The sequence below is a fragment of the Python bivittatus genome, unplaced genomic scaffold, assembly GCF_059951505.1.
Source record: "Python bivittatus isolate LINGU-HERP-01145 unplaced genomic scaffold, Pbiv_v1 ctg000080_np1212, whole genome shotgun sequence".
Classification (NCBI taxonomy): domain Eukaryota; kingdom Metazoa; phylum Chordata; class Lepidosauria; order Squamata; family Pythonidae; genus Python; species Python bivittatus.
This window is the reverse complement of record NW_028277035.1, coordinates 21953753-21968148: the sequence shown is the minus strand read 5'-3', so window position 1 is coordinate 21968148 and position 14396 is coordinate 21953753. Positions and strand designations below refer to the sequence as shown.

General features: G+C 35.6%; 1 protein-coding gene across 3 annotated transcripts in view; it reads right to left on the bottom strand.

Annotated features, from left to right (window-relative positions):
- Positions 1-1841: 1841 nt before the first annotated feature.
- The window catches only part of CSNK1A1 (casein kinase 1 alpha 1), a 50283-nt gene continuing 37728 nt past the window's right edge, over positions 1842-14396 (bottom strand). For all 3 annotated transcript variants that reach the window (XM_007421098.4, XM_007421096.4, XM_007421099.4), the window contains one exon: positions 1842-3316. In XM_007421098.4, coding sequence (XP_007421160.1) covers positions 3309-3316 — 8 coding nt within the window. In that variant the 3' untranslated portion in view covers positions 1842-3308. The remainder of the gene's footprint in view (positions 3317-14396) is intronic.

Below are 14396 nucleotides of genomic sequence, written 5' to 3'. Positions count from 1 at the left end.
CTCCTGACAGTATGTGCTGCATAATCTCACGTGTTTTGAGACCCTTGAAAACTGGACACTTCACTCCTCTTATCCGATACTTTAATCCACAAAGACCTATGTCCAATATTGTGAAAAATAGTTTTATTCATGCAAGAGGATTTTATTTTCCTTCTCCCATGGTTATCTTTCAATATGTTCTATGGCCCATGGCCTACAACATAACTGGAAGGACCCAATGATCTACTAAGGATTCCTTCTCCCCATGTGGCTTGAAGGTGGACACTCACTGGATTTCAGGTACAAGTTTTTGACATAATAAATTTGAGTTAATGTTGCACAGCCCTCTAAGTTCAATCTGGAACACTGATCCCATGAGGCACAGGGGAGAGCAAAGGGAAATTCTGCTGCGTGTGAGAAGTTTACTTGTGTAATGTTGATTGTTATCTATTTAAGGTACCATAAAACTATTAGAAGAGATGTAAATTACTAGTTATCTGATCACTATGCAAAAACTTCCTAACCTGGATGAGAACTGATAGGGGTTGATTTTGCAACTTAATGCAAAGACGTACTATTGATCTATTTTTAGCATGTTATTGGAAGGAAAATGTTTAGGCTACCTAGTCTTGATTTTCTATCTGCACTTAAAATAATACATATTGCAAAATCAAGTCTTCCCTTTATTATCACTTCTAGTATGTGGAAAGAAACTAACTAAAACCCCAGCCAGTATTTTGAAAGTTAATCTGTATATTCAGTACTTACTGGCCTTGATTAAAGACAACTAGCCACTTGATAGCAATTAGAGAACCAGCATTAGCTCTCTGTATCAAGTTTTATTAGCATACTTAATTGTTCAGTATACTCCATCAAAGGAACAAAAGTAAAGCTACACTGAGCCAATTAAATCAGCCATTCCCTTTAAATGTTAATTTTTAATTAACTCTTATTATTATAAGTCTAGATGTTATTAATCCTCCTCATATTGAGAAGGGATGGCTAAGAGAGAGTCTGCCAAAATATTAGCAGAGACTGTTTTGGGATAGGTACCTTTTCCCCCCGCCTCATTCCTTTAGAACTATTGTTTTGGTTAATATAATTTAAAGGTTCCTTAATCATATTAAACTACTAATTCACTTGATCATTTTCAAGTTAGGAATTCATCAGTGCAAGATCCACAAGCAGGAAGCATTTTGTCAATTTAACCAATCTGGTTTTGTGTGCTATGCTGCTATTTCATATTGACAATGAATGAAACGTTTACATAATAGTTTGTATCTTAACAAGTATAAGCATATTCTCCCTGAACAATGACTTAGCTACTATAAAAATGTGAAGTTCTGCTTTTACATAGCTGGATATATTTGCAAAGATTAAGACTAGTTTTCTCCTTAAACTCTCCTCCAACTCACCCCACTTATTTCTCATCTTCCATTAGCATGACTGAACTGCACATATATGCAACCTACAGTCTTCAAAATATCCATTCTTCACCATCATTTGTACAGTTTCGGTTATTAAAGGAAATGAAGGTTACATTAATAAGAATTACGAAACCTGAATGAGTTTTGGGAAATCTCCAAGACTCAGTGCAGTGCATTTTCAAGAATGAAAAATATCTGAGCATAACTGCACAAAGATAAATCCAAATGGTCCTTATTTGTACACTCCATATCTTGACAATGTCCTTCAAGTATCCATGCTTAAATGACAATACTGTAAAATAAAAGTATTCACTTTGTGGAAAAAGCAGTTGTTTAAGGGAGCTTCAATGTCTCATATTAAAATATGGACTGGAACATAACCTGATAAACACAGAAGAGGTCTGAAAGTCATAAAAACCATATACACAATAGGCATCTGGCAGCATTTTCAGACAACTTTTAAAATTTATTCTGACATGCTATAAAGGAATAAGTTACACTGTTATATGAATCACCAGCAGTAAGAATATTTTTCAGCTGGATTGAAAAGATAGCCTAAGGCGTAACCAGTAACCAATGTGAGAAGCTGCCTGAGACCAAGAGTAAATCTGTCATATTTGTGTCACAAGAACTTGAAAGAAAATTCTTCCTTTTTAATACCCTTCACACACTTTCATTTTAAATCTGCATTTTTTTTTAAATGAACAAACAGTCTAGCCAATGCAAGGTTATGGCAAGACTTGTAAGCTGTTGCAATGGGTCTGAAAAGTTGCCTTTATTTTCATTTGATCTCGTTACAGCGGGCTGGGTATCAATGCAACAGATTATAAAAATGCAAGAGTGCCCCTCCCCATCAGGAAAACAAATACAAAATTTATTTAAAAACAAAAGTGAGGAAGAGTTACAACACTAGATCTAAAATGATTAAGAAACAGGACTGTTGCTTTAACAAATGGTCTTGTAACTGCCATTTAAAAAAAGGGTGGTGTCTAATTTAGTTTGCAAATTATCAAGGCAAATTAAAAAAAAAAAATCCTTACAGGAACATTTAGTTTTTAATGAACTTGTAAACAAAAAAGCTCCCGTTTCAAAATAAAAACAAAATCCCAGATCATCTAGATGTTTACAGTGATTACATTTATCTAAGCAACTTACATACAGTTTCAGTTGGAGGTTGTTAACTAAATTTGTGACAAATATGCTGTTTCTCCTTTTATACCAAGAACATTATAGAGTTAATGCAAAGTCCTAAAGATAATCTAGTAGTCGCTAAATTTCTCTTAAGTCTTCACTTTAGATGCTGTTATTTCTAAGCACAGGTAAGCAGGCAGAGTCTTTCATATGCTTAAAACTGGAATCTTTGGTTACTACCACAATAGCTGGCTTGTTACCACTCAAGTCACCAGCAATTTTAAGAATGTTTTAAGTGTACAACTTTCAGAACCAGGGAGGAATACCCAGAAGGAGTGCACAATTGTGAGCATTTACAATTATCGCAACTGTTCTGAAGACTTGTTCATGCCATTCTTCCAAAATAATGAGATCTCATAAGCAGTGTAGTTCAAAGTAAAAAGGTTACAAAAATTGGCATATGCACAATTCTCTCCACCACTTGTGTGTCAACCACTCCGTTAATTTTTCCACTTGAAAAAATGCAATAGAAAACTGGACACCATGTTCAACTATCTCAGTAATATTCACAATTACAGCTGCTACAACTCAGAGATGCAGCATCAATGGTGCTGCCCAGAGCCAGTTTATACCGAAAGCAAGTTCTTTACATCAAGTAGATGGTTGCCCACAACCACTGGTATGTGTGTTTACGAACTAAAATTTCTAGGATTTGGGAGGTGATACATCCTGCTCCATTCTGCTCTGCCTCATCTGTTCTCTTCTTCATGCTCAAAAACCTGGAAAACAAACAAAACACTTTGATATTTGGAAATAACCAACTGGGTAGAAAATCTTAAAAGAGACTATTATGATTTCATTAGGAAAAAAACCTATTCCATTCAAAGTTAGACTAGTCTTCTAATTTACAAGTGCTTTTTTCAGTTACTGACAGTAGTGCCCCCAAGAGTGAGTATCCCATTTATGCACCAAGAGAAAAACGTGCAAGCACCCTACTTTTTTTCAGAGAAAACTGCACCCAGCCACCAGCCTTTTTGACAGGTCAATGCTCTTGATTAAACAGCCATATCAAGTATACTCTAACAGTTTTGCATATTGCCAGTTTGAAATATTACATCACAAATTGATCAAGTCACTGTTAAAAATGTTAAAAACAGACTTTTCACATATTTCCTTCTACATATACAGTAGAGAATCAGAGGGAGACCTTTTCAGACTAATATATTTTACTAAAAGGCATATGTTTTTATGAACATTACACTATATCAGATGTACTACTTACAGAGAGGGCATACGATATTCAGCAGAAAAGTGATTCATGAAGTAAACTAGCCAACACTGCATATTAATTCTATCATCTGAAGTTGCCCCCAATGAAATCAATTAACGTTTACAGCCCAAATTCAAATATATGCAACTTGACAGTATAATTAAGACAGTGGCAATAAGATTCACAGATAACAGCATATTGTTGCCCCCATGGACTTACTCTGTATGCTTATTTTCAATATACATGCTTATGACTTTAGTCTTTAAAAGTCTGTTGTTTGTATAAGGAAATGGTTACTGCGTATCCGAAATTGTAAAAGCATAGATCTTGTCATGCATTACGAAAGGAAACATGTTCCATAATGGCACATGTAGAGACACATACAACCTCCCTACACGGATTTAAGATTTCTATCCTCTCTTTATTTGTACAACTCAAAGAGGTGTACATAATATTCCCGCTTCCTATTTTCCCCATAACAACCCTGTGAGGTGGGCTGGGCAAAAGATTATGATTGGTCCAAATTCACTCAGCTGATTTGACAGATTTGCTTAGCAGTCAATATTACAACATACCAGTTACAGTTTAGAGTGAACAATGCTTTAATTTTTCTGTCTACTCATGTATAGCATTATCCAGCTATTCTCAGCAAGAAGAATATAAGCGTGACAGTTTTGTTACCCACAGAAATTTTACTCTGTTCATGTAAGAACCCATTTTACTGGAACACGATTCCTCATCTAATGCGTGGTGTAGTTACATTTCAAGTTGTATGTGACTGAGATTAGTTATATCATCTGCTTAATCAGTTAGTGCCAAAAGAAAACAGCCTTAATAATATTTGAAACAAATCTCGCCACCATTTAATGCTGTTCCTTAAAAATTACAAAAATTACAAAATTATAAAAATGTTATTATAGCGTTCAAGGCACTATGTCAGGCAAATAAACATAAAAATTAGCCAAACGTATTACAATTGTTTCAAGTTTCCAAAAAGAATGTAGTCTTTCAAAATATAGTGGGGCAGTCTGCCAAGAATATGTAGATGAAAATTGCTTAAAAACAGTATATATCTAGTAAGTAACCATATTCTCTGCAAGTCTATACTTTGTTACTTTCCATGCAAAGGCCACCCATCAACATTGGACTGTGCTGCTGTGATATTACAGAAAATCATCTACATTCTTGCTGTTGAGGGAGAATTTTTAAAAACATAATATGAATAGTGCAGTGTCCATGAAAGAAATGGGAAGCTAGAATGTGTTAAGAAAAGTTATCAAGAACCTACAAGGAGAACAGGTCAATGGTCCTAAGCCCTTCTGGATTGATGGATCCATCTGAAATATACTCATTCACAAAATGCCTGGAATGGTGGGCACAGCTCATCACAAAGCACCCTGGCCAGATGTGCACTTTTAAACAAATACCAGAATGGCAGCAGTCTACCATCTTTTATTTTGTATCCCATCTGTGTGGAACCTAGAGGCATTCTTAGAAATGAACATGATGCTGGGTGCCTGAAGATTTCCAGCATGTTGATTACTACTAGGGCAATCTATTCTTACATGGAATGGAGTTTTCTCAGATATAACTTCTTAAACTATTCCCAAATTAGATCTCTTAATATTCAGTAACCACTGTATGTTATTGCCATTATTCCTCAACACTGAAGCATACTTTTTACAGATTTCCAGAGATGTTTGTTTTACAGCCCAGTCTCATGGCATGCATATTTAATAAATAACAATCATCTCCTCTTGATAGCACTATTGCTTTCTTACTATCAAGCTTCAGTATCAGCAGAATAGAATCAAAAGTGTGTGCAAACCATTTATTCATTATACTGTTTTGTATGTAAGCAGCTGTTAAAGAAACTTTAATCAGTCTGTAGAACAAGGCAAGGACATGAATTCCATAAGTACAAGGCCATCCCAAAGAGTTATACTAACTGTAAACTGCTAGTAAGATTTATTTACTCAACTTTTGTTATATGCAGATTTTGGACCATTCAATAAATTTAAATCAATCACTAAATTTAAATTTACCACAAGCAAATTTCATAGGAAATTTCCAAAATCCAGATTACTGTGCAAATTTCTGCACTAAGTAAGAGTTTCTGCTTCCATTTCAGAATCTCAAACAGTGGGCACAAAATAGATATTATAATAACGCTTCATTCAATTTTTCCTAAATAGTGAGAGGATTTACAGTAGAAAATTTCTAAAGCTGTATTAGATGGATTAGATGTTTGAGCACAAAACTCTTTTTATTCCTACCCTAAAGATAAGGTTGTCTTCAGTATTATTTTTTTCCAGCAACTTTTACCTAAGTAATTATCTTCAGTTTTTGTTCGTTGAATCTGGGCCCAAGGACTGTAAATATGAGCAAAGCCCACCAGAATGTATACATGGAGAAGAGGGTTACTTCTGCTTCCAGATTACAGTGCACAATGGTTGTAGTATCTTCTTTGAAGAGCTGCAATCTCAACGGCCAAAGCAGCAGGCATGGATGGAAATATCTACTGAGCATTCACTGGAATTATGGGAGAAAATAATTATACTTACATCTTCCACTCTATAATGCCGTCTTGTGGGACTAACATGTCTGGACAACACATTACAATTTCTTCCGTCCTTTCAAATATAGTATAATTCTCCTTTTCTATCTCTAACAGACATTCAATTAAATCGACACCTCTTCTTTACTGTATCTGTTAAACTAAATGTTCACTGCTTTAATCGAACAATCTGCAGAAGTGTATAAATCCATATTTGATTCCTTGATACACTAATGGATTATCTTAATGACAGCCTCCCAGTTCTGATTTAGCATTAAATTATTAAATTCCAAGGGGCTTAAGCTACACCAGACCTGCTTGGGAGAAAGTGCTTAATAAAGAATTGTTAGATGATACTTTGAGGGTAATTTCTAAAGAGTGTTCTGCCTTATGATGCATATTTGGACTGTGAAGGCTTTGAAAAAGATGAAGAAGTAGTACTTCTTCACACATTTAAGCACAGCCCATTTCAGCAATTCATTAAAGCAAACATGCTCATTTTTTTAGACTCTAGACTCATGCAGAAATAAGATACTTGTATGTCTCTAGTCTTCCTCTCTGGAGTTCAGGTCTGAAGAATATTTTTATCAGCTTTCACTTGAGTTCAAGTAGAATCCTCTGCATAATCAGAAAGCCCAATAAAGATTTAATTTATTTATTTCTACAATTTAGAGGTCAACTCTGGGGGACTTGCAGCTTAAAAAATAAGAAAAGTATAAAAAGGAGAAAAAATATCATGAGCGGCCCCAGAGTAAACTTTAAACAAACCCCCCCCAAAACCAACCCATCTGATCATATATTTGGGTATTTGGAATAAAGACTTCATGCCAGCCCAGGATTCTCTACTCCCAAATACATTCACCCCTCATGTGAGCATGGTGAAAAGTTCTTAAGGGTAGGTCAAGCAAGTTACCACTTACACAATATTGACTGACTTTCCATTCTTGACTGTACTTGTAAAACACATTTCAAATGTAGACTATATTCTTTATTAAATTCTAACTTTTCCAGAGATGAGCTAGACACTTTCCATTAACTTAAGCTGGTTATCACACAGATAGAAAAAAATAAACACAAGCACTGTATCTAGGATACTGATGTCCTAGCCAGAAAAAAAAATCATTTGTTTGGAAAACCAGGTATGGATATGTTTCCATGACCATCTTGCCCAGCTCTACTCAGGCAGTTACACTGTGTACTGAGCCAAAATAAATACTAGAGAGATCAGAGATCAACTATATCCTCCTCCAAAAGTATACATGCCGCTACTTCTAGTAAATTCAGTACCTATTGCACTGGTATTTTAGAGAAAAGAGTCTGGTGATTGGAACAATTCCTAGTCACAGGTTCAGTAAAGAGTAATGGAAGTGCTACTTAACCATTCCTTAGAACATATAAATAGTCCAAGTGTTTAAAGCTAAGTTGCAAAGGAGTACAGAATGCACAAGCTGGAAAGGTAAACACAATCATAACGCTATGACTGATAATGCCTTACAAAATACTCAAATCAGGATAAACTTAATATTTTGATTATTATAACTACTATCTGCATATGAATTTCCATTTGAATGCAATTTTTGAATCCTTAAATTATTTCAAGGACTTATTATGATGTCTGAACTACAAGAGTGACCTGTAGCAGACTGGCAGCTAAAATTAACCTTCATTAAAGTAGTTATCAGACTGCAGTCTGTACTTTGGAATTTTTCTGGATATATTGTTTATTTAATAGGTTAGTCTGCATCCTATCAATTACCATTCTATGTATAGAGATACTACACAGAACATAAATATTACAGTGCTGTTCAACAGTTTTAGTTAGCAATTCTCATTCATATATTGTACAAATAGTTTTTCCATCCCCCACCTGATTTCTCATCTTTGAATGAACAATTTCTAAATGAAGCAAAAATTTTGAATTATCCACTGAAATAGCATTTGTAAATTAATGCTCTGTATTCAAAAAGCTTTAATATAACTGTTCTTTTATTTCTATTAGCAGAATTCCTTTATGTTGCACTGTCATAGCTAATAGGCTCTATTTCAAAATTCCAGCAAGGTTTTCTGCAGCCCACATATCTCTGCCATAACAGAAGTTTAGCTGTGTACGTAATATTATGTAATAAGAAATGTAAATTTCCCTTCCTCTTTACATACACAGATACCAAGCTGAAACACCCATGTTTAACATACACTACCTACTGAAACACCCATGTTTTCTGGTGTATTAATGTGCGGTTCACCAAAACAAAAAACAAACAAACAAAAACACCCTATAATCCATGTTATTTGGCTGTTAAGAATAACGGGTATTATTTTGGAAACAGTGACAGTAGTTCTGTTGGATAGCACACAGTAAGAGAACAAGGGAACTCAAATGAGCAAAGAAATTAGAAACTATTTGTCAACATCTATGATGGCATGCCAGTCCCAACTCCACTACAAGTCAGCTGACAACTTTGATCAAGGTAAACTCCTGGTGATTTACAGTGGAACATCCACGCATGTTTCTTGACATGATACAGAACTGTCTGCCATTACTTTCTACTTTGCAGTTTAACCTACAGCTCTGGGCTTCCATCTAACTAGATCTGATCCAACACAGCATTCTAGATTAGCCAAGATCAGCTAGGTTCTAGACAAGACTGGGTTTTAAAATAAGACCAGTAAGTTCACCTCTGCTTCATCTTCCCTGATCCTCTGGGTAAAAGGATATCAGACAACTTTATCACATAAAGGCATTTTATACCACCATAATTATATCATTTATTTTACACCTGAACACATTATTGAAGATTATCCTTTTTTCTTCTATCAGTTTCTGGCATTTTAAGGTCCATATTTTACATGTTTTATTCCTCTTTTTTTTACTCCCAGGGTAAAAAGAATTCCAGTTAAACTTTCACCACCACCCCGCCCCATATTCTCACAAAGGACAAAAAACTACTTACTCTGAAGCAAAGCATTAGCTATTATTTCTACCAGAGGCTAAATGTCACTTTGCATCATTATTTCTGTTAGCCTTCTAGAATTCATAGCTCTGGTTTACAGAGACAGCCCACCTCTCATATTGTACTCTCAGCAACTTCATATACATATTACTGCAGGGAGGAGCAATACTTCCCCCCCAAACTACCATCTGGCATCTATGTTCAAGATAGGAGTCAGTCAAAATGAAGCCATGCCTCAACTACCACTCCCTTGGGCAGTCCACAAAGATACTACAGTTAATGATACCAAAAACAAGCTGGCATGTATAAAAGATGACTCTATACATTCTACATGCAAATTGACTTTTTATTAACATTTGGAAAATCTTATTAATAAGATTCTGTGTGGTCAAAGTGTAACTTGTAAAACCTGAGTTCCACTGTACATTGCTTAAGTTGGGTAACCATATAAATGCTTGCAATAAATAAATAAAATTAATTATAACATGCATCATTCTTTCCTTGTCTTTTTTGCTTTAGTTCTGTTGCCACTTCTATTGGTATTTATTTTTGGCTACTATCTTTTTCCTTGCTATAGATTAAATCCCCCCCCCGCTTTTTTAAAAAAGGGACACTCTATTGTATTCCCTCAACATATTGTCCATCAGGCAGACCAAAGTTGTCACTGTAAAATGAGACTGAAACAAATTTAGATAATCAGTATCATCCAGGAATGCCTAGTTACTCAGCCACCATGGCCTATGGCCAACACTGAATTAGATGCTGGACTATAGCTGTCAACCAGGAGGTATCTATTTAAAAAAACAAAAACAAAAGTACATCACTGCCTCCTTTACTGCAGTCAGCATCATGTCCTCAGAGAGGGAGACATCAATCACATAACATCACACCTCCCTCAGTAAATCTCTCTTAGGTAGAACTAGCCAGCAGGAGCTGAGTTCAATGGATATATAGTTGTTTAAGCTCTTCCAAGGACCCTATTGATGTCCTCAAAGGAAATTTAAAAAATTATCTAATAAAAGTGGGCAAACACATGCACTATTATCCTTCCAATTCTCTTAATAATGATTTCTTCAATCTGACTGGATATGAGCAACTCTATTGGAAAAAAAAATCACAAAGCCAATTTTCTACTGAGGACTCAAAGATGCCTTCTATAACCCTAAGGTTATGTCAGCTCTCTTGGGCTATTTTCAACAGGTGCAATGATGGAGAAAACACTCTTTTTCTCCTCTCAGCACCACAGGGTATGCATTCTAATGTACTATAAGCTGTGCTCAATTGTATTCACTTCTGGATTTCCACCACCTGCATACTAGACATCTCCCTGCCTACTTCATAACCTGCAGCTCCTCAGTAAATCAAGATCTATGGACAAAATGGGAAAGTAAAGATTGCTTATGAACTAAATCATCTATAGTCTGGAACAAGCAAAGATTCCATGCTACCATCAATGCTTGTTATAAGGGTCAGTATCATAGTAAACCGACCCACCAGCAAATTTTGGAATTCAACTGGACCTAGAAGCTGCTACAAGCTCAAAACCAGCTTTATACTCCTACAGGAGAAGGATGGAACCCTCAGATATACACTAGCCCAATGATGATCCCTCATGACAAGGGTTTACAAAAACAGCATGCATCCTGCTTGGAGAACAGAATTGGATGACTGTTGCGACAGGGCCATGGAAGGCATGGTAACCATAAACTCCTGAGCTGAGAACCTCAAATCTGGTGCATCCAGGTACATACACTCAGATCTCATGGTCTCCTATAGCATGAGCCTGGAAAAACATAGAATTCTGGAATGGGAATCTTCCTTCCCAGTTCATATCATGTATCTGATACAGCACATAGAAATGTGGTGGAAGAATCTGGGTTCAAGTGACATAACTTAGTATCCATCACACAAACCAAATCAGCATCACCATTTTGAATGAGATCCCTCGAGTGATGGATATTATTAGCCACCAATCAGGCATTTAATAGAAGAGAGGTCAGGGATGAATTACTGGTGCACCTCCCCCCTCCACTAAATTGATGGCCAGAGAGGGATGACACTATTTGTCTAACTCTGTTCCTTGGAATAATCTGCTCCAGGCCCATTATGTTATCTCTCCATCCCTTCACATTCACCCACGCTCACCTGAACAAATATCCTGCCCTATCAATTTAGATCCTACAAGAACAACAAATGGGGACACTGAGTTAGAGATAATAGGCTTCATTACAAAAAGGGCCCAACATTCAATCCAGTTTGTTGCATACAGGTGGCTGTGATAAAAACTGCAGAGGGGAGTGATCAGCAAGACTGTCAAACAGCTGGAGATCAGATTGCAAGAAATTAATGGCACTCATGGCAGAGGGTAAACATTCAAGAAAAAAACCTAAAGAGGAAAGTGGCTATCTCTCTCAGCACTACTTACTCCCCAGTTTCCTTCCCAACATTAAATCCATACCATTCTGTCAGATCTTCCACACTAACTCACAGAAACGTCCCCTTCCCCTTATTATAATCACCTTTACTTCCACCCTTTCTACCATTAACTCTCCCCCCAAGAAACTATAAATATTCCAATACTTGTCTCCTACACCAAATTTTTACATAACACTTTCTCTTCCCCGACATCTCAGTCTCCAACTCCAGTTCTTTTTTTCCTGCCCTTGTCCTCCTTCTCCTATAATCTTCCCCAACATGATCGCCTTCTGTTTCCAACTCCACCGTTGGAAACGTATTTCTTCCTTCTCCTCACTTCCATCCATAGGCTTCTACCCTATTAACAATCCAGCACTTTCTCCATTTCATGCACTCTCCTATAAAACAGATGTTTAATTAATTAGTGGCATCTGAGTGGATTTTTTGTCATAGTCTACTGGGAGAACATTTGTCACCATCACCACTACTCACTAATTTTTAGGTAATATCAATCAACTTGTTTTATTCTGGTGTTCAATAAACTCAATATTTGAGTAACAGCCACATATATTTCTGAACAGTTAGCTATAAAGTGCTGTTTTTTTAAGAGTTGAACAGGGAACTTCAGCCAAGTGAAAACACTGAACACATCATTCTTCAACTCTCATGATTCATAATCTGGGGAAAAAGCTTTCCTGTTTTTCAAATCCCAAATTACTTCTGAATTTAGAATGAATGCAAAAAAAAGAAAGAAAGAAAAGAAAAGAAAAGAAAAGAAAAGGAGAAAAAAGAAAAAAGGGAAAGATCTTTCTTTAAAAGTGCAGAGAAGGAGAATACTGTTGTTAGAAACTGGATTATCACTTCAGTAACCTGAAATCAAATACAGGTCATTAAGAGTACTTGCTTTTAAAACTCCATAAGAAAAAATGTTCCTTAAAGAAGTCTGACTTAGCCTGAAATTGAGTACAGTTGGTATTAATAAAGGATTATTGCTGGCTCTCCCTGTCATAACCAACTCCTTTACTTTAACAGTTACAGATTGCCCCAATACATACTGAATACTGAAAATAGTGACAAGAAAATGAGCTGGAAATAGTTCATTTTAATGCCTGCAATTTAACTCCATCATTGGAAATTACAATTTAAAAATCTCAGTCAGTTCCTTTTGCACTTCAACACAGCAGCAGAAAAAAAAATAATTTTCTTGCACTTAGTTCCAAGGGCTATGGAAACAGGCTTCAAGAGAGACTGCATATGTTCGGTGTTTTGCTTTAGCCCCATCTTTTAAAAAATTCTGGCTACTATTTTTCCACTTCTACTTCCCTTATTTTTGTTTAAGTGGCATTAGGTCACCATTTATATACTGCTCAATAATTACTAATTAGTATTATTGAATGGTGTGTGTAAAAATGACTCCTCTTGCTTGCAGAACAGCAGTTACCAAATTATTGTACAGTACGTATATTTTACAATTTCAGCAATATTAACTTCTGGAACAACTGGAGTATTTGCTTGAAGGATCTTCAACTAAGCACTGTAATGGTATTTTATTGGTTTTGGTCTTCTTGATTTCTGTATCTCTTCTCATCCTGGTTATCTTTGCAGCATTACGACAAAAATGCTATTAGCCTTTTAATAAAAATATTCTTAGAGTTTGGAATTCTTGCAAGCATTCAATAATATATACTTTTACTGATGTCTCAATTATTTCAGTAAGGAAATGATCCTTTTTTTCTATTGATTCAGAAGCATGTATGATTGGATTACCGTGAATGCTCGTCACAAGCTTTGACAAACAGTGATTCCTTCTAGATTATTTGCACACATTTCTATTTCCTTCTTATACATTTTATCCAACAATGTGCTTATGATCTTTGCTTTGCTTTGGTAGACTGCATCCTGGTCAAAGAGATTGAATTGCATCAACGATGTATGTGTTCTCATCCATAAGGAAAAGAGGGTTTGCTGCATAAAAAGGATACTTTTTTCATCAATTACCTCTTGCTGTAATCTGTTATCATAAATTTATCTGTGCCTACTTGTGGGATGGTAGACTTTTATTCTTCTTTTTCCAGCTAAAAGTCTTTTTCAAATATATTTTTCTGACATATTTGATGTAATTGGAATAATACTAATCAGGTAATTCTAAAATGGTACAGTGATGTTGACACTGAAAATGGTGCATGTAGTCAGTTACCAGAGTCCTGTATGCATTCTCCTAAATAAAAAAAAAATATCGTTAGTACTGTGCTCCTTTTAATATTCTTTGTTACATGCACTAATAAATATCCACTTATAAAAGGAATATGCATCTTTATTTCAATTAAATCAAAATGAAAGTATTGATTATAGTTTTATTTGTACATAATTCAAAAAGTTAAGAGAAACCAATCCCAAAACAGAGAAAAATAAACAACCCCAATTTTAACAAGTATGACAATAGTATTTACTGACCTGAAGATCTTGCATATGTAGACTTGACTCATTTTGCTTTCAGTGTCTTCAAAGAGGCCTCATGATGTTTCATTTGGGCACTTAGGGCTTGCATTTCTTTGTTACACTGTTTGCATTTTGCATTTTTGCCCATCTTATTTACAGATACAGAAACATAATTAACATATTCCCAAATGGGATCCTTCTACTGCCTGCTGCCATAGAAAGTTATT